This window comes from Melozone crissalis, unplaced genomic scaffold, assembly GCF_028551555.1.
Source record: "Melozone crissalis strain CALT ecotype California unplaced genomic scaffold, PUWL_Pcris_2 ptg000008l_1, whole genome shotgun sequence".
Classification (NCBI taxonomy): Eukaryota; Metazoa; Chordata; class Aves; order Passeriformes; family Passerellidae; genus Melozone; species Melozone crissalis.
Window position 1 is genome coordinate 482556 of NW_026535786.1, and position 27447 is coordinate 510002.

General features: G+C 37.9%; 1 protein-coding gene across 1 annotated transcript in view; it reads left to right on the plus strand.

The window, feature by feature from the left end:
- Positions 1–27447, plus strand: part of TRPC6 (transient receptor potential cation channel subfamily C member 6) — a 76041-nt gene that overhangs the window by 21894 nt on the left and 26700 nt on the right. The window contains exon 2 of the mRNA XM_054269903.1: positions 25505–26279. Within this exon, the coding sequence (XP_054125878.1) occupies positions 25505–26279 (775 nt within the window). The remainder of the gene's footprint in view (positions 1–25504; positions 26280–27447) is intronic.

The window sequence follows — 27447 nt, forward strand, 5'->3', positions numbered from 1 at the left end:
CGGGACAGGTCAAAGGTGTCTCCTGCAGAATTCCCATCTCATCATCAGTCAGCGCTGCTGGAGACACGAGGTACTGTGGGTTGTGTCTCTGCCAGCCCACGTGTACTCCAGTGCTGCAGTCAGTTGTTCCTCATAATCCCAGAGTGATGGGACACTGCAGGAGTCATATGGACTCCATAGCTGCAGTTTTTTGCCAGCATGGTGGCTGTAGGCTGTTTTGTGCAGTGTAAATTCACAGAATCACAGAATATGCTGAGTTGGAAGGGCCCCACACGGATCACTGAGTCCAGCTCCTGGCCCTGCACAGCACCATCCCCAGGAGTCACACCATGTGCCTGAGAGCATTGTCCAAACACTTTCTGAGCTCTGCCAGGCTGGTGTTGTCACCACTTCCCTAGCGAGCCTGTTCCAGTGCCCAGCCACCCTCTGGGTGAAGAACCTTTTCCTGATACCCAACCTAAACCTCCCCTGACACAAATTCATGCCTTGGGTCCTGTCACTGCTCACCAGAGAGCAGAGATCAGTGTCTGTCCCTCCACTTCCCCTCACAAGGAAGTTTTAACAGCAATGACGTCTTGCCTTAGTCTCCTCCAGGCTGAACAGACCTCAGCAGCTTCTCATATGGCTTCACCACCAGCCCCATCATCATCCTCATGGCCCTTCTTTGGACACTCTCCAATAGCTCTGCCTCTGCAGCACACTCCCACTGTGTATGTTGTCTCAGCTTTTTCATCATCTTTGTAATCCCAGAGTGCTGATACACTGCTAATGAGAGTTTGGGTGCACTAACTATGTGGGAATATTGGTTTGCAAAAAATAAAAATGCTTATATGCCAGTAATCAGTGAATGAGATTTCCTGAGGATTTCAGTAGGAGCCAGTTCATGATTGAAAGAGGCATCAGCCACATGCATATAAGCCTGATGAATGTTTTTTTGTGCGGGGGTTACGGGACATTTTTCTTACGGGAATTTTTGTTGTTTAACACAGATTGTTTTCTTACTGTAGTGTCTGATATGTGCTTTCCCCACATTAAAAACAGGTGGAGAAAGGACTTAGTAAAAGTGTGCAAATAGTTACAGCAGAAAGACTCATCAGCCTAAAGCTTAATTCATCCTGAAGAATAGAAAACCTTGCTAGATGAATAGTGGTTTCTTTAAAAGCTCCTTACATTTTATCAAAATTGCCTCCAACATGAGAAGTCACATAAATTCCTCTTTCAATTCCTGTAGAAGAGATTTTTGAATATTTTATTAAATACTTAGAGTCAGTTTATTAACAGTTTTCTTTAGTTCCAACCTCAGATTTCAAAAGTAGGGTTTTTTTTTTAGTTTATAATTTTCATAGGTATTTGGGATTGAATATCTTGGAACTCTGGTTTCAGCAGATAAGTATGAAGAATTTTCATCAGAAAGTTGTTTGAGATTCCTCTTTTCATATAAATAATTTCTGTTTCATGAGGTTGTATTTGAGTAAATATGTTCGATGTTTCTTGGTAACGTAAGAACAAGCAGCATTCCAATAAATTGTGAAAACGAGACAATGAGAAAATTAGGAATCTTTCACTCCTCCAGTAAACTCACATCTGAAAAGTGAAGACAGGTTTCTTGAGCATTTCTCAAAATCATTCCCTGGATTACATAACACCAATGAGATTCCGTGGTGACAGGATACAAGGACTTATACTTGCGTACAACAGATTCAAATCTACTTTGTGCTGTTATAACTGAGGGGAAGATCCTTGCCTAACTAAAAATGGCATGCCTAATTGAACTTCAAGAGTCCAACTTCAAAATTATTAGTAGCCTTTTGCTCTTTGTTCATAAGAAATTACTTGGCATTCTCATTCTAATTCCATATATATTATCAGCATATATGCACTTAATGTTTCTGGCTGTCTACAAAAGCAGGTATTTCATATGGATTACATAAATAGCTTGCTGTACCCACAGAGAACCTCTACATGGATATGAATTCACAGTCCTGCCCAGGAGGATGCCAGCTTGGCCTGAACTTGCCCTTAACTCGTAAATGCCATTGGTATGGTGCAGCATTTGGGTTATGCACCCAGCAGATGGCTCAGGCTGAACTTGTGGCTTAGCTGTGATTACTCAGCTTTGCACTTGGTGGAGGTTCACATCAGGCCAGCGTAGAAAGTCAGCAGAATGAAACCTTGCCTCCAGGCAGGGATTCTACAGATGTCAGAGTGTAATTTTTATGTCTATTTAGTGTATTTGCCCAGGAACTTCCATTTGACTTTCTGCTGCATAAGGGAAAAGGAAAATCTTGCAGTCATTACAAGTATATGATCTATTCTATTTCTCCCATTGCCTTAAGTGTAATTAAGATACTACACTGTTGCTTATCAATAATATATTGATTACAATGTTTTGCTTCCACTAAAGTATTTATTTTAGTTTTATTTTGATTTCATATTTCAGAACACTTTGAAAGTCTTCATTTCTTCCCACTGCTCTGTTTCTCCATTTATCTCAGTGCTTACCTTCACAAACAGGTAAAAGATTGCAAATTATCTACATAGAAGGATTCAAAAGACCCAGAGGATCCTGATATGGCCATTAATTATAATGAAATTGATATGCTGCCCATTTTGAATTACTTTAACTCACTTTGTTTCATTTTCTAGAGAATATCTTGATGTAGCATAAAACAATTGTAGTCTTAGATATATCATGGATTGAAATGTCAGTTTCTTTCAATTGTTTTAGTTTTCCATTCTTCAAACTCCCTCCTGTTTTGGATTCACATAAGCATTAGTGCAGATCCATCCCAAACAGCTTCTAATTGTACAATAATATTTACATTTTTACATTGCAGACAACATGTCCAGTGAAAACAGATGGCTTATTTTTTTCTAATAGATCTAAGTCTGAATTGATTTTTTAAAAAAAGAGTTAAGGAAAACTGGGAATAAAAGCCTCTGCTTCTTGTACAAGGGGTTTTTTTGATTTTAGGAGCATCATACATTTGTAATGGATGCAAGACCTCAGGAATTTTGTCTCCCTCTCCTCCCTAAATTCGTCAATAATGACACAAAATTCTTTTCTTCTCTTTTTTTTTGTTACATCCACTGTCCTTGGAAGTATATGGGGGAAGGGAAATCTTGTAATTCAGCTAGCCATGTTTCCTGGGATATTCAAGGTTTATTATTTGTTTTGGAAACACAGGAGCTTTATTAGGGTTATTCTTGGGCATTTGCTCTCTACACATTTTTCTTTCAGGACCCAGTGTGCTATTTCCAACTTTTTGAATGTGCCCAGCAATTTCACACAACACCTGTAAATGGAATCAGTAACTACTAGGAACTGAATTGAAAACTTGTAGTTTTGTCACTTGTAAACCTGTTGGTCACAGAGGTACCGTTTTCTTACATGTCTGCACAGCATCTCACACAACAGGTTTCTGGTCAAGTTTTAGTCTCTAGGCTATGTCTGTACTAGTAAATAAGTGCCAGGGAATGTTCCTGGGCAGCAGATCTCGCTCTGTATGGCTAAATTATTAGAATGGTCCCTGGTATGTTTTTGGGATAAGCCAACTAGCATTCCCAAATATTCCCACGCACCACTCAGGAGTTAACCCAGGCCGTGGAAAATTTCCATTAGGTAGTCTGAATGCTGCCACTGTGTTTTTGTAAATAACAGGGTTTAATAAAGGGTCAAGGGTTGTTCAGCACCAGTTCACATTTTGGTGCAGATATACCAGTTCCCTTATGTGTGTTTCACATATACTCTAACTCATCATTTTCTTCAGCTTTCCTTCCCATGTCTTGAGTATTCCAAAGAAAGAAAATTAAGCTACTGGCTGAAAGGCAATCATAGCATGCTCCAGATGGGTCTTCAGTATCGACTGGGGGACAGGACCAGGACAAAGGAGAAAGGAGCAGAGAGCACCTGCAATTAATTCTCTTTCTCTATAACCATACATGATGTGTCCTGTTCTGAGCATAGAACAATTATTTTGACTCGTTTCCTGCATTAAAGGGAAGAGTCTATATTTTCTTGGGAAATTAGTTGTATTGCAGGAACGTGAAACCTTCAAAGACCCAGTGTGCCAGAGGCAGCTCACTAGCCTTCCCTCACTAGCAACTCATGGCACCTACCATATGAGATAAGAAGAGTGAATGAACAAAACAGAGTGGTGTGGTGAAAGCCAGGGAAATGAATGAGCTTCATCCTCTCTATCTGGGATTCCATGTGTGAACATTTATATCTTAGTTATAGAGTGAAGCTCAAGTACACACAGAAAATATGTTATGCAAAATTTGTTTGTATTTACGTAGGTTAATTTATATCCTACATCCTGCAGCAAAGCAGAACTCATTTTTTAAGAGGTTTCATTTTGATATACATACAGCCAAGTCATACAGTAAAATCCCAGCCTCATTAAAGTGAGCAACAGAGCTTTATATTGTCTTTGATCAAGTAAGAGTTTTATCCCTGTACATTTTTCGTGGATGTTTGTTCACTTGTTTAGTTTTTCAAAGACTGATGTTCTCATACATTGTGCTAACTCAAGTAAGATGGTGGCATATTTTAATAATGATTCATCTCTTCCAAATAGATAGCATTATTTCATCTCATTACAGGAATTTTCTGATCCTTTTGAACATTAAAGGTCCAGACCAGTTCCCACACCAGTCAGTAACATTTGGATCAGATTCAAGGAGATGTTTGGCTTTATCTAGCTTATGCTGCCATGGTGAAAATGCAACTGCCTGGGGAATTTTCACAGCATTATTTGACCTTTTGCTAGAGCTTAGATTGAATATCAGAAAAGTGTGTTTTCAAGAGGGCATCTGTTCTTACATAAATCTCTCAGATCTATGCTTTAAATCTGATTTCTGGTACAACTTCTAGCTAAATTCCCTGCATTCTGCTTTACAAAGTGGCAGAGTTTGGAAAAAATGGCATGCGTTAATTTACAGACAGTGTTACAGTCAGAATGATTTAAGGATGTTGGAAAGATAAGGTTTTGGGATGAAGGCAATACCTTCCTTAGACCAGTTAGTGTAGACCTGAATCAGAGCATGAAAAAGTTGTAATCCTCTCAGATAATTTTAGTGATGTATATGTAGGTATCTCCATCTCAACTGGCTGTGCTTAGCTCTTTTACAAAAAGTGGAGATAAACAGGCACTTCCAATGTGCAGTTCAATTTAGACATTTACTTGGGGCATTGAGTCATGCTGTGGAAGGGCTTATTTCTGTCCATCAGCAGCGTGGAGGGTTTGGGATGCCGAGTTCAGTTGCAGATGTCTGCATTGTGTGCATCTATATTTAGTCAAATCAATCGTGTCTGATTGTGTCACACATAATGGATATGATTAGATATTATCTCATTTCCCAAGTCAGTTCTGGTGTCAACATGAGTATACCCCATTAAAAGCATCAGATTGTTTTCTACTGTGCTGAGTGACTCATGTTTAAATTTTTTTAAAAGAAAAATAAACCATTCTGACATACATTGTCTTTCTTACTGGTGGGTTTCTTGCGTGGCTAAGGTCAGAAAGATCTTGTGTAGTGAGGTAAACTGTGCACAGCACGAGAGTGACTGCTTGACAGAAGAGTTCCTCCAGATGTAATTAGCGATAGAAATGTGAGTGAGTCGGTGTTCTGAGTCATTTTTCAGGAGTATTTGGAAATGCCCAGGGTGTTCCGCTCAGGTTTGTTGAAATCTTCTGTGCAACAGTATGAGAATCAGTCTAATTTGATCCTTCTAGGCAGAGTTGTTGGCATTCAAGCAGTCCTGCAAAAAATTCTGCAGCCATTCAAAGGAAAGTGATTTGCTTACTAACTCTGTCAAAGAAGCATTTAGGAGTAAAATTCAAAATAAGAGGTGGTAAGGAACCTCTCATTCTCTGAGTTGTGATTAAAAACAAAGTAAAACATAGAAGCATTGATTTAGAAATTAAAATTATAAAGTTATAGACTTAACCGTACCAAGCTCTGCTAAATCTGTGTCTTGAATTTGATGGCATATTTTGATATTTCTTACAAGTCACTGCCCAGTGTCTGAAGTTCAGTATCTGAACAATTACAGTACTTGTTCCTTAAACACCAGTTATTATATCCTGATTCCTTCAAACCCTGTTATCCACAAATGCATACACATCCCTTCCTTGCTCATTTAACCTATCTAAAAGTGTCCCTTTACGAGCTGAGCCACAAATTGGCTTGTTATTTTGAAAATTGAGATGACCAAACATTGTTATGAGAGAATGTTCTCTGAAACCTCTCCAAATGAAACCTACAGAGGGGCAAGGTCATTAATGACCATATGAACCCTGCATTTTCATACATATTTAGCTTTGCCATAAAATTGATTGAGGTGACAGGGCATGTATAGGGAACCCACAGACAGCTGTGATAGTTAATTACTGTGTTTGATTGTCAGGTTGCCATCTTTGAAAAAAGGTCATTATGACAGATGGTGCTCATAAAGGTAGAGCTCAAGATTCCTCTAAGTTCTTCTGAGGCTTCCTGGGTGTCTGTGGAGTAGCCAGAAAAATAGGGATTAGAAGAATTAGGAGCTACATCAGTAAGCAATCATAAGGGCAAAACCTTTCTTATAAGATGGGTGCTATTTATTTAGTTTTGCCTAGTATTTTCAAATAACTCCTGTCACATCACTGAATTCTGGACACATGAAATGGATGTGAGGTTTTACTCTGGCATAGTCTCAAAGGCTGTTTTGATGTACACAGTCATAACCAGATATGGGTAACTCATGCAAAGAGCTGTGGCTCCCTGTAACAAAAGCAATTTCAGAAGCTCAGAAAATAGAACACAAAAAGTGATGTTTTATGAAACACAGGACATTTATTAGTTCTTTACCAAGGGCATAATTTAGGACATACTTCTTAAATCCTAGCAATACAGGTTATTTGGGAGCATTATTTAGTTTCTGACAGCATTCAACACAAAAACACCCTAGACATAACAATGGCTACTGTAAAATGTGTTGTTTTATTCCAGATCTATTTTATGGTATTTATTATTCAGTTCTTAGTAGAGTTGGTTTTGCAAAAAGCCATAGTGCTCAGGGGTCTAGTGACACAATTATATTCTTTCCAGAAGCAAAAGCAGACAGAAATTAATGGTTACATCTTGGGGCCACTGACACCAATCATAAGACATAAGCAGTTGTTTTTCCTTTTAAGGCACAAACCCTACAATTTAGCAATTAGCTTGTGACCTTGAAGATCAAGATTAAAACGTGTCCTTTTGACACTAAGCAAAGCACTTGAGGCCTCTTTTGAACTTTGCACTGATTACCCTGCAGAGAATCCCAAGTTAATATTTGGGTTTTGCTCCATGCCTGAAGTCACTAAAACCTTTCATTTCCTCGCTAATGAATTTCAGAACAACTGAAAAAACAAGTTTCCATAGAAAATAAGCTACTTCATCCTTTGGTCTTACTCCAAATGAATTAACATCTAGGGGAATGTTTTCCTTTGTTGTCATCAGGTTTTGAATTTGAGTTTCTGCTGTTTTGAAGGAGGAGGACTGGGATTGAATTGTTACCTTTTTTAGGGAAACAGAATCAGCCAGCAGATATAAAGCCAAGTAGGTTATGGATGTTCAGTGTTCCACGTAGTGACATCTACAAGTGTCTTACTTGGAATTTACTTTCTTTTTACTTGCCCTGAAACATAAGCTCAGTTGGGAGATCTGCTGGCAGGTTTTCAGTATTTCTGTGGAATTTATAATAAGTGTAAGAAGCCTTTCCTGGGTACTAGGTAGCATGAATTTGTCAGTGTAAGACAGCCACATTTTCACATTGTTTCTTTATTACATTATTGATGCTGTCCATAATTTCATGTGAAAATAGTAATGAAAAAAATGCTTCACCAGCCGCCATTTCACTGCTTTTGGGTTTGGATTTGTTTTTCTGATTTTTTTGTTGGTTCTTTTTTTTTTTTTTTCCTACCACACAGACGCTGAATAGTAGCCGTTCACCTGGGACTAGAGCTGATGTAATCCTGTTATGGCAGACCAAAGCCTCAACCAGGATCTGCTGATTTTATGATGCAGAAGGAGAGGTGACATGCAAAAGAAAGGGGTGGGCAGCACGTTTTTCTGGATTTTGTATAATCCAAATTCAGGCTGCCTCTGACACCCATGGATTTTAGTATTGCAGAGAAATGTCCAAAACAGTGTCCTCTTTCAGGAAACAGATTTTGTGTTCCTGAGTAATTTCGTGACCTGAATTCCTGGTTAACTTTTCCTTTAATTTTCTCATGCTGTTTCCTATTCAAAAAACCTCTTTCCCCTTTGGATCAGCTGGCTGCCATCTTTTAATTTCTTAAAGTGCCTTAAATAACCCAGGTGCCAACATGAGAAGTATGTTTATGAGTCAGGTTTCTTGCATAATATTCTTTCTTGTCAGCAGGGCTTCCTGGTAGAACTGTGTTATGATAACACAACCCTTTTAGGTCATTCAACCAATTTTTTATGAGCCGGTTCAGTTAATCCTATTCAGAAGTTTCTCAGACTTCATTCAGGTTTTCTTTTCTCTAAGAAAAAATGTACCATTGAGAGTCATATTGTTGATGACTTTCAGTGCTATTGTTTGATATTTGATAATATCTATTTTGATTGCCTTTTTCTAATTTTAACTATTCTAAAAGTATTTTAATGTTTGCTTATCTTCTTTTAGTAATGGGAATTAGTCAGAAATTTGAGAAATTATGCCCCAGAGTCAGCAGAAGTTAAAGGAAACGTGTATTCTCTGTCATGGTATTGTTTTTCTTCTCTAATAAATTTGCAATAAATTTAGCATTCTTTCAACAAGTTCATTATTGCTCAGTATTGCCCAGTTCAGTATTTTAAAGCTGTTGTGATGGCTCTAGAAATTGCATAATACATGAGAAGTTATGCAAAGGGACACTGAAGAGCTAGAGCATGATAAATAGACTGTTATGTTTGATGACGCAGACAAAGGGAACATAATGTATTAAATTTATTTTTTCCCTGCCATAGCAATGAAAGCATTGATTTTCTTGGAAAGGATGAGACTGACACAGCAAATACTTTTGCTGTTACTGACCTGTCTAGAGAATGGTATAAACTAAAAAGAACTAAATCAAATTCTATTAAAACTTCTGGCCCAATTTTCAGAAGGTTTGTAAGACTCAGTTAGAGACCAGTGTAGAAACTGATGAAGAGGGGACAGGAAGAAATTGTACAACGACTCATACATGAAAACATGAGAGGTTTTGTATTTGTGTTTAATTTGGGGCACTGTTATTTATCCAAAATGCTTTAATCAGGATAAAGGTAAAATTGAGTGGTTTTTATAAGGAACATTGAATAGTCAGCTCTTTACATCTGTTTCCACTTTATTTCATCTTTTTGTTTTATTCAGTTTTGAAGCTATTTTTCATTTGCTCTGAATTCTTTAAATGTTGGTTTAAATTTTCTTGTTATGGGTAAGAGAAGTCTCTTCTACATAATTCTTCTCAGACTCCCAGAATGCCTGTCCCTTTTCCCCAGTAGTATTTTTCATGACTAAGAAACATATTGAAAACACAATATCCAAAATGCAGATCTCAAAAAGAAAGACTGAGATAATCCACCATATTTTTCATAGAATTTTCAACATCTGCTAGTGCCAGGCATTTATGGAGGCACAAAAGGTGCTTCAGTAAGAAATTAATCCATTCTGAAACTAGAGGTAGCATTAAATGAATCTGTTCATTTTTTTGGATAGTTGACCTAATTTTTCTACACTGAACTTGGCCCAGATGCTTCGTATCACTATTACTTATTTATAGGTAAAATGCAAAGTATTTTTAGAAAAAAAAGTAAAAGCTCATTCTTTACTTACAAGAATTTTTTATTTAGGTCACACAGAAAGAAGACAGTGGGAAATTTAATGTAATATAAATGAAATATGAATGAGGAAATCTGGTTTTGTCTGTGTTTCCCACCAAAGCTACCACTCTAGAATCGAGCAGCAATGACACTTGTGGCACACTAAGGCGAGGGTAGCAGTCACACCAGCCAAAAACCTCTTCGAGCTAAATTCTGAACAGCTTCAGGATTATTTCTGCTTCTGCAGATGAGATAATTTGATTATTGTTTTGCCTTTAGTACTAAGCACTGGAATGCTCTCACTCTACTCACAGAGTAGAGATCATTCCTGTTGCTTGTCTTGTATATGGAGATATCAGGCATCTCTGTAGGAGGTTTTCCTTTGGGCAGTGTGCAGTTTGTCTGTGAGGACATTTTGATTATTGGCATAATGGGCTGAGGACTAGACTTTGGGATACATCACTTTCTCTGCTCACTGGTAGAAGAAGCACTTCAGGGTGACTCTGGGCTATTTACCAGCTTGATTAATGTTGAAAAAGCAGGGAATAGGTTGATTGGATATCTTATAAAACAGTCCAGTACATTTGCCTAATATTCTTTATCAGTGTGGAACTAAAGCACTGCACAAATGCTCCTCTCCTTAACAGGTTTTTCAAATGTTTGAAACTCTATTTCATGACAGCTTGTGTGAACACAATTACCTTACTTCATCCCAGTCTGGTACATTTTTTTCAGAAGTTGAGAATTTATTTTCATCAAAACTGGCCACAGCATAAGTTCACAGTTTTTATTTATTCCTGAAAGATCAGGATTTACATAGATTTTAGGTAGATTCATTGTTTGCATTGAGAGACATTTTTTGTGCAATACAAGGTAAATCTCCTAAGCAGAACAGAGCTGGAGGTAGACAGCAGTTGTTCTCAAGTACAGTTGGAGCTTACACAGCCTGAAGTACTTCAGCACACCTTTTCCTTCCAGAAACAATTTCAGTCTGGTTCCTTTCAGCTTCCATATATCTACTTCATCTCTATATTGATAACAGTTGCATGTTTGTGAAGTGTATTCTGGGTAAAATCAGGAATTTGCATCAGGACAATCCAACTAAGAACCTGTGATGTTCTGATTCCCCTGCATCACCAGTGATCCCTGAAATCTCAGTCAAAAAAAAAAAAAACCAAAAAAAGAGCAAGAAAATGGTAAGGAATACTATTAAAAGGAATAGGTAGTGATTGTATTAAGTTTAATTGAGCAGTCTTCAAAAGTAAATGCTTCAGGTGGTTAGTGAATCTAATGAAGAATGATTCCCTTTTTTACTCTGCTGAAAAAGTAATGACTGTCTGGACTCAATACAATGCCCAACTTATCACTTAAAACAATGATAAGTAGCCCTAGAAGATGACCTGCTCTTTGTACAGATTTAGCACTGTTTACTGTAAAGTGTGTGAATGGAAATTCAGCATTCTGGCAAGTGGAAAGTGAATCCAAGCTGTGTATGACAGGACATATAGTTGTGTTAGTTCCTTGTTATTTCCAATTCTTGTTCTTCAATGACTGCCTTCCATTCTATTTCTGAGTTCTAAAATGGTTTGTGGAAAAGCAGGTATCTACACTGTGTATGACTATAATAATGACTTGTTTGTTATATGAACCCTCGGAAGTGTCTATGGTTCTTGGAGTTGGAGAGTCCCTGAAAATAAATTATTTGTCCATCAATAGCAGAAAGATTTGAAAACAAGGGAGCACCCTTTGTTAATTTTCTGAAGTCCTTTCTAAGCACCATAAAAATGTTGCATGAGATAAGTGATATGCCTTATGTTTTCTAAAATCACTTGACAGGATTCCTTTCTGGAGATTATGATCTGTAGTAAAATAGTGTTGAGTGAAAGATGAAATAGGATATTGGCCAATTTCCAGAAACCAAGAAACAGCCATAGATGGATCTTTTCCTAATGGAAAGGAGCTAAGGTTGGAGTAATCCAGCAGCCTGTTTCTGTCACAAGGGAGATTTATTATACTGCTGGGCTTCTTTATGTCTCAGGGGTTAAAGGAAGTTGAAGACTGGTAATAGCACAGACAGGAGAGACAAATGCTGTCCTACATCCTGAAAAAAAATGGTACCATGTTTTCTGGAAAAGTAAACATAGCTTCTGTATTTTAGAGAATCAGAAATAGAAACGGTAGATGAGCTTTTTTTATTTCATTTTAATTTAATCTGTTTTGGATTGTTGTATTTTAGGGGTAAAACTTCTACATTTATTCTATACCATTACAAGGCAAAGGATTTTGAGCCCTGATTATTTGAGTAGGTAATTGTCTGTCTGCTGGAATCTGGTGTATCCCCCTGAAATGTTTGTGCAACATTTTCACTGTATGTATTCCCTGAAAAATTTCTAAGTAGGATACCTTTTCTGCCTGATCTGGTTTAGTTGATTGTTATTAATAGGGATTTTCTATGTTCAAACCATGTGAAGTGCAGCCCATCAATGCCTTAAATACCTTTAATTTTGCACATGAAACTAGAACCCAGAGTATTGAGAAGAATGTTGTGGTGTTTTTCAGGTTTTTCCCTAGTATATTAATTTCATAGTATATTATTATTTACAAGAAATTTATTAATATCCTGTGGCAGGTTTTGAATATGGATAAAGTAGATGACAATGTTGTTTCTAGTAAGTGTTGGTTTAAAAATAAATGAAGGAGTTAAGAAAGTGCTTGGGGAGAAGCATTTCACAAATGAGGTTAATTAACACATATGTCAGTAAGCAGCATTCAGTTATGAAAAAATTAATGACAAGCAGAATGAAAATGGCTGTGGTGAAAGGGCACAGTTAAAGTATAGAAGAATAGCAATGCTAGCAAGTGTGTGGAGTTTCTCTGGTTTTAAAATTTCTTCCTGAATGTGACAACATTACGAGTTGAAGTGAAATTAATTTTTAAACATCTTCTGATAGCAACTCCACTGCTACGAGAAGACTAATGCCTCAGGACTGTAAAAGGGCATCGCTTCATATCGGAGGCCTGACTTAAACATACCCTTCCCCAGCATTGCTGGAGTTTTCTTTCTGTTTTCCATTTTTTTGGTCAACAAAATTCAACCAGAATCTTTCCTGTACCTCTGTAAAGCATCTACAGATCTGCCCATTCTAGCAAGCAAAACAGAATAAAGGCTGCTAGGTCAGGTTTACTCATTGTTTCACAGATTTAGGCAGTCTTTCACATGCTGCACCTATCTACTGTGTTCAGCTGTGGCCATCTGGAGTCCCAGCCCCTGCAGTTCCACAGCTGGGATTTTGCTGGAGCTCATAAATGTGTAACTGTGCTTAAGGGCCCTACCTCTCCAGAGATTATTCTTTGCTTTGGGAATATGAGCTAGTGACTGTGGATAGTGTCACTCCCCTGACTGCAGACAGCCTGAAACCATAGTTTCACAAAGTATGAACTGCCCAGTTATCCTGAATTAGGTATCTGAGGTTTCCTGCCTTTAATTCAAAATCACCTGGTCCCAGCAGTATTAAGCTTTACAAGTAGTGAAGCACTATTAAATGGGATTAAATCCTATTAAACTGAAACACTGTGTACTTGCATCTAATGTTTTTTCCCCTCTAAAGGTCAAGAGACACTATGCAAAGTATGTTTCATACATTATGGTGTGAACTGTTCAGATAAGGGGAGCTATTAGAAAAAGGTTCTGACTGTGCTGCCAGGTACTTTAAAGAACTCGAGGTTCAGGCTTGGTTGGCAGAACACAGGGGGAAGTTTTCCTCACCTGTGCTTTTACAGCCAATTACTCATGTAGGAAGAAGCTGATCATCAGAACCATGAGGCTTATATGGGTGTTGTTCTCCAGCTGTGAGCAATAGGTGAGTAAGATTTTGCAAAAGCAAGAGGAGTGAGATTTAGAGGAAGGTATATGGCACCAGTAGAACATGCACCAGTGTTGCTGGAGAGTCTCTAGACTCTTCCGGCAGTGTTGAGAGCTTGTGCCATTGAACTTTCACATTTCAGCCCTGGAATGGCTGAGAAGAATGGGCTGCTACAGAGCTAATCAATTAATGGTTGATTCCCCATCTTTCTGGAACATCATGCACAGATGCCTTTTAAAGCTGTTGTTTAATTTCAGACATTGATATTTATTGTAGAGGAACTTAAGATCAGCTGTCTGAATGCTCAAGTTCTTCAAATTCTCAGGAAAGGCTACAGTCAGGATAGTTTCTATTCCTTAAATTTATTTACATTAACAATTTTTTTCTCTTAGGCGTGAAGTGATTTTTATAAACATGAATCCATTAACTCGAAATTACCACTGTATTAAATCAGATTCCATGTCTCTCTGATAAATTGTGGCTTTACTCAGAGGAGCAACACAAATGTAATTTTGTCTCTAGTATATCGATGTACCTTCCTGTTGCCTAATTTAATAATCTTTATCCATACTGAAGTTTACATAACAAAATGTCCATAAACATTCAGCTAAATTTTTACAACATCTATGTGATACGAATATTAAAACTATTGGGACTGGAATAGATTATAATAGCAGCTTTTGGAATGTGCTGTAGGCTATGCAAACACCTACAGACATGAGAATGGTTCAAGAAAACCTTTTCAGGTAGGCAGCTATATGCAATTATATATATTATTTGGTACACATATGATTCTATGTCTAAATATATATATATAAGAGGAAATTCAATCCCAGCAGTAGATTTTTGTTGGCTGAATTTGTCTAGTTGCCCCTTGAGCCTGTTGTTAGATTTTATCACCTGTAGCATTGTGTGTCACGTTGCGCATGCTGACTGCACAGTATGACAGAGCACCTCCTTTGCCTTGCTTTGGATCAGTAATCTGCTAATTTACTTCCTGCTCCCTTTTCTTCAGTTTCTTTTGTAGGGAATAGTTACAGGCTCTGCTAGTACTTGTTCCTGAAAAAAAAATATACAAAGGGAACAAGGACAGGCAGAATAAGTGATCAGCTCTCCCTCCAAGTGCTACTTAAAAACATGCCTATTTGTGGTCAAAATTGAGGAAGACATGGCAGAAGGAAAATGCACACTATAAAAAGGGTGATGTTGTGTCTCCAGATAGGTCTGAATGTGTTGTTCTGTCAGTGCATTGACACATGTTCTCTAGATAGGGGGGGGGTGTGTAAATGGGTTTCTGATCTTCGTCAGCTCCCAGCCAATCTCTGGGATCCTCTGTAGCTCTTGATTAGTGGCTCTGTGATGACTCAGAAATGTGAGCAAGAGAGCCGTGCATGAGCAGCCCTTGGGGCAGGGGGTCAGAGCAGGGTGCCAGCTGCAGGCATCCTGTTTGTGAACTGCAGACAGTGAGTGGACACAAGAGCATTAAATTCTGAGAAGATAACCTGGCCCTTCTGGACTCATATGTTTCAGCCTGTTCTCTGTTTACGATTCACTAAAACTAGAGATGCAGTGTCTTTCAGGTTTGCATTTTACAGTTTTTTCAGCTAAAGGTCCACTATTACTGGTCTAAATATGATTAATATGCCCAGATTCTGTTTATCTGGTTGTGAAATGGGAAAGCACAACCCGAAGCTTGATAGAGAAAATCCACATGAAATTGTATATTCTGCTTTTCCCTTGTCTTTTAAATCATCTATCATCATCATAGATAGATCACTTAATGAGTGAATACAAAATGCTGGTTAAAATAAAAATCCCCTTTATTTTGCATTGTAACCTATTGTTTTGAGTAAGAGTTCACATAGGGTGGTTCAACAAAGGGAAAATACAAGGGAAAATACACAGTTGTATCTAAGTGACTACTGTAGACAGTAGTCTTTGTGGTACAGACTGGTGTTAGAATCAAATCTTCTCTCCTCACTTCCTGCCAGTGATTCCTGTCTTCACTCTGCCTCCCACCAGGGGACAGCACAAGGGTTCACATCTGTGTGATAATCTGGGTTGGAGAGCTGGGTTGGTTAGAGCAAGCATTTTTTCTGGAGAGGTAGGGGGAGAAGAGGAGTTTGCTTATTTCAGAAATGTTAATTTTCATTTAGACAGCTCCTTGCTTCTAGTCAGCCTGGAGATGTCCCAGTACTCCTGCCAGGACACTGAGTGACATGCTGCAACAGTAACCATGAGCAGCCGAAGCAGAGCAGAAGGTTTGGAGTATTTCTGCAAGGATGCACGTGAAACAGCATCCTGACCTAATTTATGAAGCAGTTAGCAAAACTGCTGCACTGTATAAAATATGGCAGTACAGGAATTAACCTGTTTAGTTGAATAGAAATTAGGCTTTATCCTTTTGAAATTAAAAAAAAAAAAAATAAATTCAGTTTGTCCCTCCATCTCTATGGGATCAACATTTTGTGTAAAAAGAGTTGGAGAATAAAACAATGAACCTTGTCTTTAGTTTATTGTTTAAAAGATATTTTCTCTTTAAGAATCTCAGCATTTCCAACAGTTGAGGGCCAGCATCAAGTTGCTTGTATGTAATAGAAGTTTGCTTTGTTTGTATCCACTTTTAGCATTGGTACAAGTATCCACACTCTATTTAGAGTACTTTTATTTATAACCAGTGGGACACGGCACTAAAGCACGTGCTACACAGAAGTACAATGTTCCATGAGATATAAGAGAAGTGGATTTTGCTTTTACTTGCTTTCTTGTCACTTCATTCCTGAAGAGCTCTGTGAAAGTATGAAGGGCTATGGTGTTGATGTCTGCTGTTTCACTGCTAATGTAATAAATAATGTTCTGTTTATAGAGGCATGTTTGTCATATACAGACAGCTGTGTTTGTGTTACAGCTGCTATATTGATTGTGATCCTTCTAACTGAACAAAGTTTTAACCTCATTAAAAAAAAAACAACCATGACCTGTTAGCTTCAGTGATCTGGTCTACAAATCATCAGAATAGTCTTATGATACTAATAGTGATAAGAGAGTAATGGAAACTTCAGTGGTGACTCTAATATGAACTGGATGTACTTTTTCAGGGGGCTCCTATCTAGATAAACAAATGGTTCTTAAATTGTCATGTCAGATAACGTCAGACCTGGAATTCTTAAATTGCTAACTGCAGTGGCTTATTAAGACAGAAAGGCCAGTGATACTTAGTGGAGAGGAGAAGCTGGCTTGGGGCAAGCAGGCTCCTGGCAATTGTTGTCTACAGTGATCTTCCTGACAGTCATCTCTCAGTGAGGTGAGTAATGAAAGCCATAACTCACTGTACAGTACTGATAGCTCTGCAAAAGGTGTGCCTTGAAATGGACAGAAAGCACTTGAGCAGGAAATGGAGTTTCTGAAAGGGGAGGTGGCTTCAGGGCTAACAGGAGGAACCTCAACAAGGACCATCAGCTGCAGTGACAAAGTTAGGCATGGCCAGGTTACTGGGGCGTGAGCAAGGCGCATGACATTACAATTTAGAAAACATGCAAGCTCAGATAGACCTATATACTTTGTTTAAGCCCCAAATACAAAGCCATATAGAAACCTTCAGAAATTACGAATTATTTGCATAAGACTGTAGGAATGCAGAATTTAACATATCCCTTGGCATATGCAAGTGAAATACCTCTATAAACATGTGACAATGAAGACTGTGAGGTACTTCAGGTATTCATATAAAAGCCACAAATTAGCAAAATAGCCAGCTGATAAAACTATGCTAAACTCATGCTTTCTATTTCATGTCTTCTAATTTTCCTTTTTATCCCCAGTCCAGAGGATAAAATGCACGCTTTAATTTGAAATATTAAGACTCTTTGATCTTTGTTTTACTATTCTTAAACAAGTGGACTTTGGATGGTCTGTCTCCAGAAGGGCAGAGGATGTAACTAACTTATAGAGTAGGCACCAAGAGGAACTTCCTGAAAATCATGTAAGGAATGTGGAATCCTGTATTTTTTATTAGATGCTGAGTATAGAGGAGAACAGTGGTGTTATCAAGTGCCAAACTTAATAGTGTTTCATCTGGTGGGCACACACCAGTATTTTTTGCCACCTTCTGCAAGAAACAGTGCAGAAAAAGAAACATTTCCTATCTTAAAAAAACCTCAGAGCTGAGGTTGCACATTGATCAAATAAGCTGTGAAAAATAGGCAATTGAACTTTAATTAAACTGTGTTTTAAAGGGTGAATGCATTCAACATTTTTTTACAGTTGAGGAAAAATGTTTGAGCAGGTGTTACACAGAGAGGAACTGATTTTGCAGATGGAGTTAGACATCATTCTGAGCAAGATCAGCTACTGGAAAGTAGGAATTCAGTTTTTCAGTAATGACACTAAAATTAGGCTTTAAAAATTGTATTTAGAGTTTATTGTCAAATATTTTCAGCAGCCAGAATGAAATTATCAGTATGCCCAGGTGCATCTCAATCTTCAGACCTACACAATCTAGATCCATAGAAGTCTTTTAAACCCTCAAATGATAGTAATCCTCAAAGAAAAGGATGATATCTTTTGACACTCCATACTTAGCAGTCTCAATCCATTTCTTCATGTCATCTGCCTTGCCTTACCGTCCTAGGCTGACCCTGAGGGTAGCTCAGTTGGAGTGTCAGAGCATGGTGCTAGTAACACCAGGGTTGTGGATTTATTCCTCATATGGGCTGTTTACATCAGAGCTGGACGCAGTAATCCTCGTGGGTCCCTTCCAATTCAGAATATTCAGTGAATCTGTTTGCTTTGCTTTGCAATTGTGGTGTATAAAAGCCTCTGGGCTGGTAAAGCACTCTATTCTCTCTTTTTTTTTTTCTCTTGGGGAAGAATTTAAATCTCACACCCCTCTTTAAAAGCTTCAAGCAATCTGAGTGCTATAACCTTTTGTGTGTTGTTGCTGATAAATCTGTAAGCTGACTCGGTTACAGCTTTCCAGGCTACTTTTTCTCCTTAGGCCGTTTTTATTCAGACATTGTTTTCCCAACCATTTCCTTAAATGCTTCTGTTTACTTGTCATTCCTATTTCTGTGGCTGGAAGCTACTTCATCAATAATAAACCACTGTTTTATCACTCAACTAAGGGTAAAAAATTAGGGTTAATGAATGACAAGTGAAATAAGGAGCCTGAGAACTGGTTGTTTGCCTTATGCTGGGTGCTTTCTCTCCATCAGCCATTAGATAGCCACTAAACTACTTTTCAGGAGAGAAAGAAAAACCTTTTGTTATTTCCTGAAGAAAGTGTTTGTCAGACTATTACCCTTCCAGGTTCACAAACTGTGACTGATGAAACACACTCTAAAACATAATTGTTTTTAACTGCTTCTGTACAAAAGCATTTGCACAACATAATCAGTCAACTTGGGGAAAACACTTCTCAGCAGTCTGTAAACAAGAAAGCTTTGACAGTCCAGGTCTAAGAAAGACCTCTGGGACAGTTGCAGAAGGCAAATCAGTTTTCACCAAAATTTCAAATAAAAGTCTTAAAGATTTTATATTTCGTACTGTATGTTACATGTACATCTGATAAAAACCCCACAAGAGTAAAAATACTCTTTCTTATACCTTTCATTTGCTACAAAATTAAATACTTAGGGTTGTTCATTGTGGGGTTTTCTTACTTCTAAGACAGTCACTGTCACTGATTATTTGTAAGCTTTATAGTACATGTCCACAGGTGGTTTTGTCTTGTTATTTAAGGTGTTTTTAAGCCCAAGCTCACTTACAATTCACCACCAGCTCCCAGGGGTTATAGAAGAACCTTGGACCCTCATGCTGGGGATGGAAACTTGGGTTTTCCTTGGGATGGAAAACCCAAGTTTTTTCAGATACTTGTTTTAAGACATTTACCATCTTTATGTTTAGAATTTCAATTTAATCTTAATTTCTACAACCTGTCATTTTCTGTGCTTTAGCATGGTATCATTTAGAGGTCCACACCCTTTGTCTGTCGAAGCTCCCATCCTATCTCTAGTTAGATGGAGTTTATATTATTTAATCTTATATATGCTGCTATTATTTTATGTATATCAATATATACGTTAAAAAATATATTTGACAGATTATATATAATATTATGTTATATGGTACATATTTTTTTTTATATAGAACTATGATAAACGATAGTAGAAGAACAGAACATCTAAATCCAAATAATTAGATAGTTTCAAGCTAATTTATTATTGGGTGTTTGGTGCTGATCATTTTGTTTGGTATTACTTCCTATCTGATCTTCTAGCTAATTGCTAATTATTGACAGCTTACCAATAGCATAAGATAATTCAGTCTGAAAATTACTGATTTAGTTTAGCTTTTTTCTTCTCTTTGGAAAAATGAGCTCACAACCTTCAAAGTTTTCTGGAAGCTTCCCCACAGAGCTGATTCAGAAATGATTACTAATAGTTTCAACCTTGTTTGAGCTGTGTACTTGACTTTGAACAAGCAGTGGAAACTATTGTCACAGTGATTGGACAATTTTCAGAATTCTTGAGCTTCACACGACTGAGGAGTTTGTGATTAAACCAATGTGTCAACACAACTTTCTCCACTTAGTTTGCTCTGAGAGCATTTGTGTCTATGCCTTTTTTTTTTCTTTAAGATGCCGCCAGTAGTGTCAGCCTCTTTTTTTCCTTGTTGTGCTTCCAGCCTGTAGATTTGCATTCCTGGCAGTGTACACGAGTACACATTTATTTTGTTCTCATGAGAACAGCAGGCTTTATGTCTGGTTTTATATTCATATATGCAGATCAGGGACTTCAGTGCAGTCTCTTACTAAAGCATGGTCCTGAGGATAGTAGCAAAGTTGGATTTTTTGAGTTTAATTTGTTCTAATTTCTTGAGAAAGCCAGTCTTCTTCTAAAGGTTAAAAACTTTTGAAGGAAAGCCAAGCCTCAAGTTTAAATGCATTAACAGATTACTCTTATAAGGTAATTTTAAAGTATTATAAGCTCTTTTAAGTGATTAAAGGAAGATGAGGACTCTAACCTGTCAATTCTATACACCAGCTTGTTCAATTTCTAGCAGATACTGCAGAATTTCTTACAAAACATTTTACTTTGGATTCTTATGCTATGGATACTCACATATGTTTCCCATGGCCAAACTTTCCCAGCTTCACTCTTTGTAATGACAGTTCATATCCTCAAAGGGAGGTGAGGGTCAAAATCAGATCTTTCAGCACAGCTCTTTCACTTCATAAATCTGAGATTCATTGTCTGAGACCTGATTAAGAAAAGTCAGCAAAGCCAGAATTCTCCCTCACGAGAGAAAACATAGTGCCTAAATGATTTCTTGGATGTAAGTGAACCTGAGAGATAGCTAAAGATGTACTGCACCTAAAAAGGTGTCTAACCATTTTACTGCAAACACTTGACACAAGAGATTCCTAAACTATTTTAAGTTTAGGAAGGTGTAATCAAGAAGAGTTTTGTTCTATGGCAGACTTAACCTTATGGATGTAGCAGGAAATGAGAGGAGCTTAATTTCACTCAGCAAGATGAAGGTTGAGAGGAGACATGATTCCTATGAGTTCGTGTTTTGCAGGTGACACTGTAGGGAAAAGTGATACTTAGTTTGAGTGAAATAGATCTAAGTTGGTGATTTTTAAATTTAGGCTGAAAATTAAGTCAGTGTTTCTGAGTACTACAGCAGTGAAATTCAAGATCAGTCATTCCATGTGATTAGTGACAGACAATAAAATTTCATCAAGACAGCAATTTCCTTCAAGACAGTCTGATATTTTAATGGGAATTGTTTGAGGTGATACTTGTAAGGGACTTTACTCCATCATCCTTCTGTGGTCTATATTCCTGTTAAATTCTATGCATTAAAGGAGGCCTCTCACCTAATCTGCTGGGATTCTCTTTGAAACAATGGAAAAATATAGGTTCTCCACTTATAAAGTAGGTAGGAGAAATGTCTGTCCTTTATCTACAGAGAAGATAAAAATGACTAATTTATACTAGAATTCTACTGATCCTATGGTGGAAGTGAGATGAGTGGAGTACCATCCTCTATAATTCACAAAATCAATCTTACTGTGCTTCAAGTGGAAGAGATGGTACAGACTGTGTGACCTTTGTTGCTCTCTTGCATTTATTTTCTAATTTTGTAGAACTCCTTCCTGTAATATGATATCAAAAATGATGACAATATTCCAGCCTGATCATACTGGTTCTTCAGTTCTAAGGAGTAATGAGTATGGTACTTTAGACTGCATTTCTCCAAAGTACATTGGGGAAATGTCTTGCAACCAACAGTCACAATCTGAGAAGGATGAGGTTTCAAGTGGCTTTAAGATTTATGTGGCCAGTACTATGGCACAAGCATCTATTTAAGAAAAAATGAACTGGGAGGAACTTATTGAGTGTAAAATAAATGTAAGAACATCAGACTAAAACAAGACTGAACATACCCTTCTGGATCGCCAAATTCCTTTCCCTGTGCTTCGAGGCAATCGAGTGTCTTATACTTTTCTAAACAAACTCCTGAAGTAATGTTTACTTCTCTGTCTAGTCAAGCAGAAATAATAAAAAAGAGAATTCAGCTTTCTGTGTTGCAATTAAACATACTTATAGCCTTGTGCTACAAGAACCAGTTTTAATGACAGATCCTTAAATTTAATTTACTGTAATTGCAAGTGGACTAACCAGGACATTAATTTCATACATATGAAATGCATTGATGCAGGAGAAATTTGTTACATTGAGATTCTAGAGATCTGCATCAGACATGTGGTACAGGCCAGCAAACAATGAAAATATATTCTATTTCATTCTGTAATGAGTTCTAATTCAGTTGATGAGCTACTGTATAAGGAATGTATGTATTTAATTTCCCATTTAAGCAATGATTTTCTTCTAAATGCAGGCAAGGAAAGAGGAAGTGGTACTAGAGAAAGACACTAATTCAAAGTATTCTTCACTGCAATGATTACTCTTTGCTTTGATAAACCATACTGAATGTATTGCTAGAATAGAAATAGAATCTCTTTCCCTTATTTGAAAGATGGAAGAGGAAGTGTTTAATGAACAGCAGTTTTTGGCTGTGGGCTGTGTCAGTTCACCACCACAGACTGATTATGCTGGTGGACCCAGTGACAAAGGACCCAGGTGAGGCTGAGGTACTCAATACTTCCTTTGCCTGTTTTAAACAATCTGTCCCCACAAGCATTATATTGGGTCAGTTAATCACCCCAGACTGCTGAAGCTGATGCATCTCAGGAAAAAATAATGACCAAGATTCTGCTGAAAGGTCTAGTTCCTTGTTCAAGGATCAAATACTAGCAAAATAATCTTATACAGGGTTAGTTTTGCAGGACACATAAAGATACATATTTTATATCAATAATGTTGTTATTGACAATATAACTAAGATTTTAGTCTCTATTGAACACGTCTTTGTTATTTGGAAGAAGTTTAAAAAATATGTTCCAATTTTTTTATGGGTTGAATTTTTTATCTGTCTATAATCTGTTGAGAGGAGGATTAAGTTAGACATCAGGAAGAATTTCTTCATGGAAAGGGTTGTTAAGGAAAGGAGTGCCGAGGGAGGTGATGCAGTCACTTGGTGCTTGATACTTAGTGCTTTGGTCAGGTTGACAAAGTAGTGATGAGTCAAAGGTTGGACTTGATCATCTAGGAGGTCTATTACCAACCTAAATGATTCTGTCCTTCTGTGAAATAATTTCTGTATAAATTACTTAAATTATGTTCAACAGTAATTGATTGCTGCACCGAAGAAAGAAGCAGTTCAAGATAGATAGTGAACTGCATTTAAATAATCAGTTTACTCAAAACTGAGAAGCCAGTGTGGAGCTAAGAAAGTTGGAAAACTTGGTGCACTTTAAAGATGGTAGAGAGCAGCAACCTTGCCATGATTTCTCCCTCTGCACCCTTGGATGCCAGGTCTCAGGACTTTGTGTCTTGTTGGTTAAATTGAAGCCCAGGTCAGTTTACCTTAAATGTAGGTAATGCCTCACACTGCTAAGGACCTTCTCTGGTACAAAAGAACAAATCAATAAAAAAATGTATATGAAAACTTTGCCCTGCTTTTCAGACTTTCTACAAATGTGATGTCACAGGAACACACTGCACTGTGAAAATACAGCAAGCTTACAAAATTCAACATATACACAGGAAAACTAGGATAAACATGAAATAAAGTTTATATAGCTTTTTTTCAGAGCTACATTTCTCAGTTCATAGGATTCACATTTCTCACTAGGAAAAAGCTTGCTTTTGAAATGAATTTAAACATAAAACTAAACGTTTCTTTGCTTGATTTAAATATTTTATGCTTCCCTACTAGCAATTCTGAATAACTATTAACAATATCAAATAATGAAACTAATAATTATAGTTAATAGTTACTGTTGTCAGTTGTGATATATTCTCCATTCCATACCTATTATTATCGTGCAGAAAAATGGTCCTTTTATATTTAAGACTTTCACAGTTCCAAGTATTTCCAGTGCTGCAGAAGACTGTATCTCTCGAACAGAGAGGGCAAGAAGCAGAAAGGAAATTTATACTAAAGCTAAATCTAAACAACCTAGAATAAATTTTCCTTTTAATGTTACTTTTTGTGAAGGAATTTTGAATCACAAAGGACTCATTTTTTTTACTGAAACTTAAATTCATATTAATTAATATTTAATGAATAAAATTTTGCTTATGGTTATTTTTTGTGGGAAATACTGAATGTAGTAAAGTGTATTTGAGCATATGAATGTAAAGAATAATTAAGCTATTATTCAATAAAGAAAAAAGATGAAGTTGTGGGGAATATTAAGTAGTTTAGCAGAGTAATTCTAGATGAGAAAATTATTTGCAATTTAATTTATATTGAAGATTGGAATCTTAAGAGATTGAAAAAATAAGATTGAATTAGTGAAATAGATTTCCTTATTTTTAAAGACAATGTAGCATATTTTGTAACATTTCTCAGAAAACTTAAGTTTGCATGTTCACTTTATAATAATGACTAAATAATTATTAGTGAGGTATTTAATAATTATGGTTGTAAATGGCTGAGGATTTCAGTAGTAGCAGACTGGACAACATTTCAGGGCTATCATGAATCAAGAATTAGCAGGATTTATTGGCAAGCCCCTGAGTGAAGGAATAAATAGCATATCAAGATTATGAACTGCAATAATGAAAAGAATGGTGGAGATGGGATGTAAGAGATGCCATGCAATGTATTTGATGTGCTTTTATCATGTCCAGATTCAGTTAATGCCTGAGCACTCCATTATAGATGTGAGAAAAACATCAGCAGGTTGAAGAGGAGAAACCAGAGCCAAAATATAAGTTAGATGGTTGCTGAAGTAGAGAGAGTAAGAAAGAGCAAGGGAAGTCAGCCTGACTGTTTTTGTGAAGCAGAAGGGAGTTTAGACATTTTCCATCTTTGTGTGCCCTGCTGTCCTGAGCAACCCCTCATTTCCCATCCCATAACTGCTGACTCCTCTCACACTGTGGCTTATTTTCACTCTGATCTGGGAGGACAAAATAAGGGAAAAAAGTGTAGTTTTAGATGATGATTGATGGCAGCTTTTTCTTCGTGTTCAAATAAAATGTAGCTGGCTACTGATTCTCAGGTCATGTAGTAACAGTGGTTACAAAACGCATCAAAGGCAGGGTTTCTGGTGTCCCTGCTGCATTCAAAATACACAGCAGATAAAGAACCAGAATATTTTTACTAATTATTATTCAAAATGCCCTTGCATAAAGAAGAACTAACAATTTAATTTCTCTGTGTGCACACAGCCGGGGCAACGAGAACAGGCTGGCCCTGCGGCGACAGACCATCCTGCGGGAGAAGGGCAGGAGGCAGGCCAGCCGGGGGCCGGCCTACATGTTCAATGACCGCTCCACCAGCCTTTCCCTGGAGGAGGAGCGCTTCCTGGACGCCGCCGAGTATGGCAACATCCCGGTGGTTCGCAAAATGCTGGAGGAATGTCCCTCGCTCAACGTCAACTGCGTGGACTACATGGGGCAGAATGCCCTGCAGCTGGCGGTGGCCAACGAGCACCTGGAGATCACCGAGCTGCTGCTGAAGAAGGAGAACCTGGCCCGGGTGGGGGACGCCTTGCTGCTGGCCATTAGCAAGGGCTACGTTCGGATAGTGGAGGCCATCCTGAGCCACCCTGCATTCGCCGAGGGCAAGAGGCTGGCCCTGAGTCCCAGCCAGTCGGAGCTGCAGCACGACGACTTCTACGCGTACGACGAGGACGGCACGCGGTTCTCGCACGACGTGACGCCCATCATCCTGGCGGCTCACTGCCACGAGTACGAGATCGTGCACACCCTGCTGCGCAAGGGAGCGCGCATCGACAGGCCGCACGACTACTTCTGCAAGTGCAGCGAGTGCAGCCAGAAACAGAAGCATGACTCTTTCAGCCATTCTAGGTCCAGGATCAATGCCTACAAAGGTCTGGCCAGCCCTGCCTACCTGTCTTTGTCCAGTGAGGACCCGGTCATGACTGCCTTAGAGCTCAGCAATGAGCTGGCCGTGCTTGCCAACATTGAAAAAGAGTTCAAGGTGAGTAGAGGGACACTGGTTCTGGCAGACACAGAACTGCAAACTTTATCCTTCATAAATCAGCAATATAACGTGGGAAACTATACAGTTTTTTACTGAGTGGAAGATTTAAATCTTAGTGAATGTCTTATTGCCGTGTGCCGATTGTAATTCATGTTGCTTATGTAGAATGTGCCAATGAACTAATTTTCTGCTTCCTACCAGGCAGGAGAGTGAAGGAGGTCCTTCAAACCCATGGCCGAAGCTGGTCTAGGGCAGGGGAAAGAGGAGTCTAAAGTGGTACATTTTAGTCACTCATGTCACATAAGTTGCATGATTCTATCAAACCCTCATGCATTCTCTTTAGTTTCTTGTATTTGGACTTGAAGCTTTCATACTGACAGTGTATTGCGTTCCTTCATGAGGAGAATTCTAAGTAGATGTCCTCCTTTTTTAATGTGCTATTCTAGTATTTCTGTTCACTCCTTCCTCTTTCTTACTTTTTTGTACTTAGTTATATGTAAACTGTGTAGAGTTAAAAGGCTTTTTCAGTGTTAAATAGAAATTTTTTTATTTCATAAATGGATGTTTTGGAAAAAAAATATTAGTAGTTGAGACTCTTGAAGCATGAGTTAAGGAGTAAGAATACAAGGTTTTATCTGTCAGTAAATGCAAAGTCAAGCCTTGTGCAAACATTGCCAATGTTATTTATGACCTGGGTTAGCTAAAATCATTTAGTGTGGGTTTGCCTCATGGGACCCTGTCAAAAGCAGATGCTCCTGTGACAGAGCTCTATATATAGACTTCACTAGCAGGAGATCAACATCCTTCCAAAGTTGTTACAGAATAATTTCCAACATTGTGTTAGCAAGTGTTTGAAGTTATCATGATCAATATTTAACAATAATCTTGGCAGTAGTACAGTTCACAAAATTGTGAACTGTCTCTATTCAGCCAGCCTGAGCTGAGGTGCTGCAGTTCTGAATGAATTCCCCTGGACTTGTGCTCATAGGTGGCACCAGTCTATTATAAGAAGCTGAAATATTTATTGGAGAGGGAAAATGAGGAAGAAGAATGTATAAGGTGATCTTAAAAACAGCACCTGAACTGCTGAAATTGGAGGGAAGGAGAAAAAACCAAAATGCTGGGAGGACCATTTGAGACTATTGCAGAGAATGAATATCTGCCC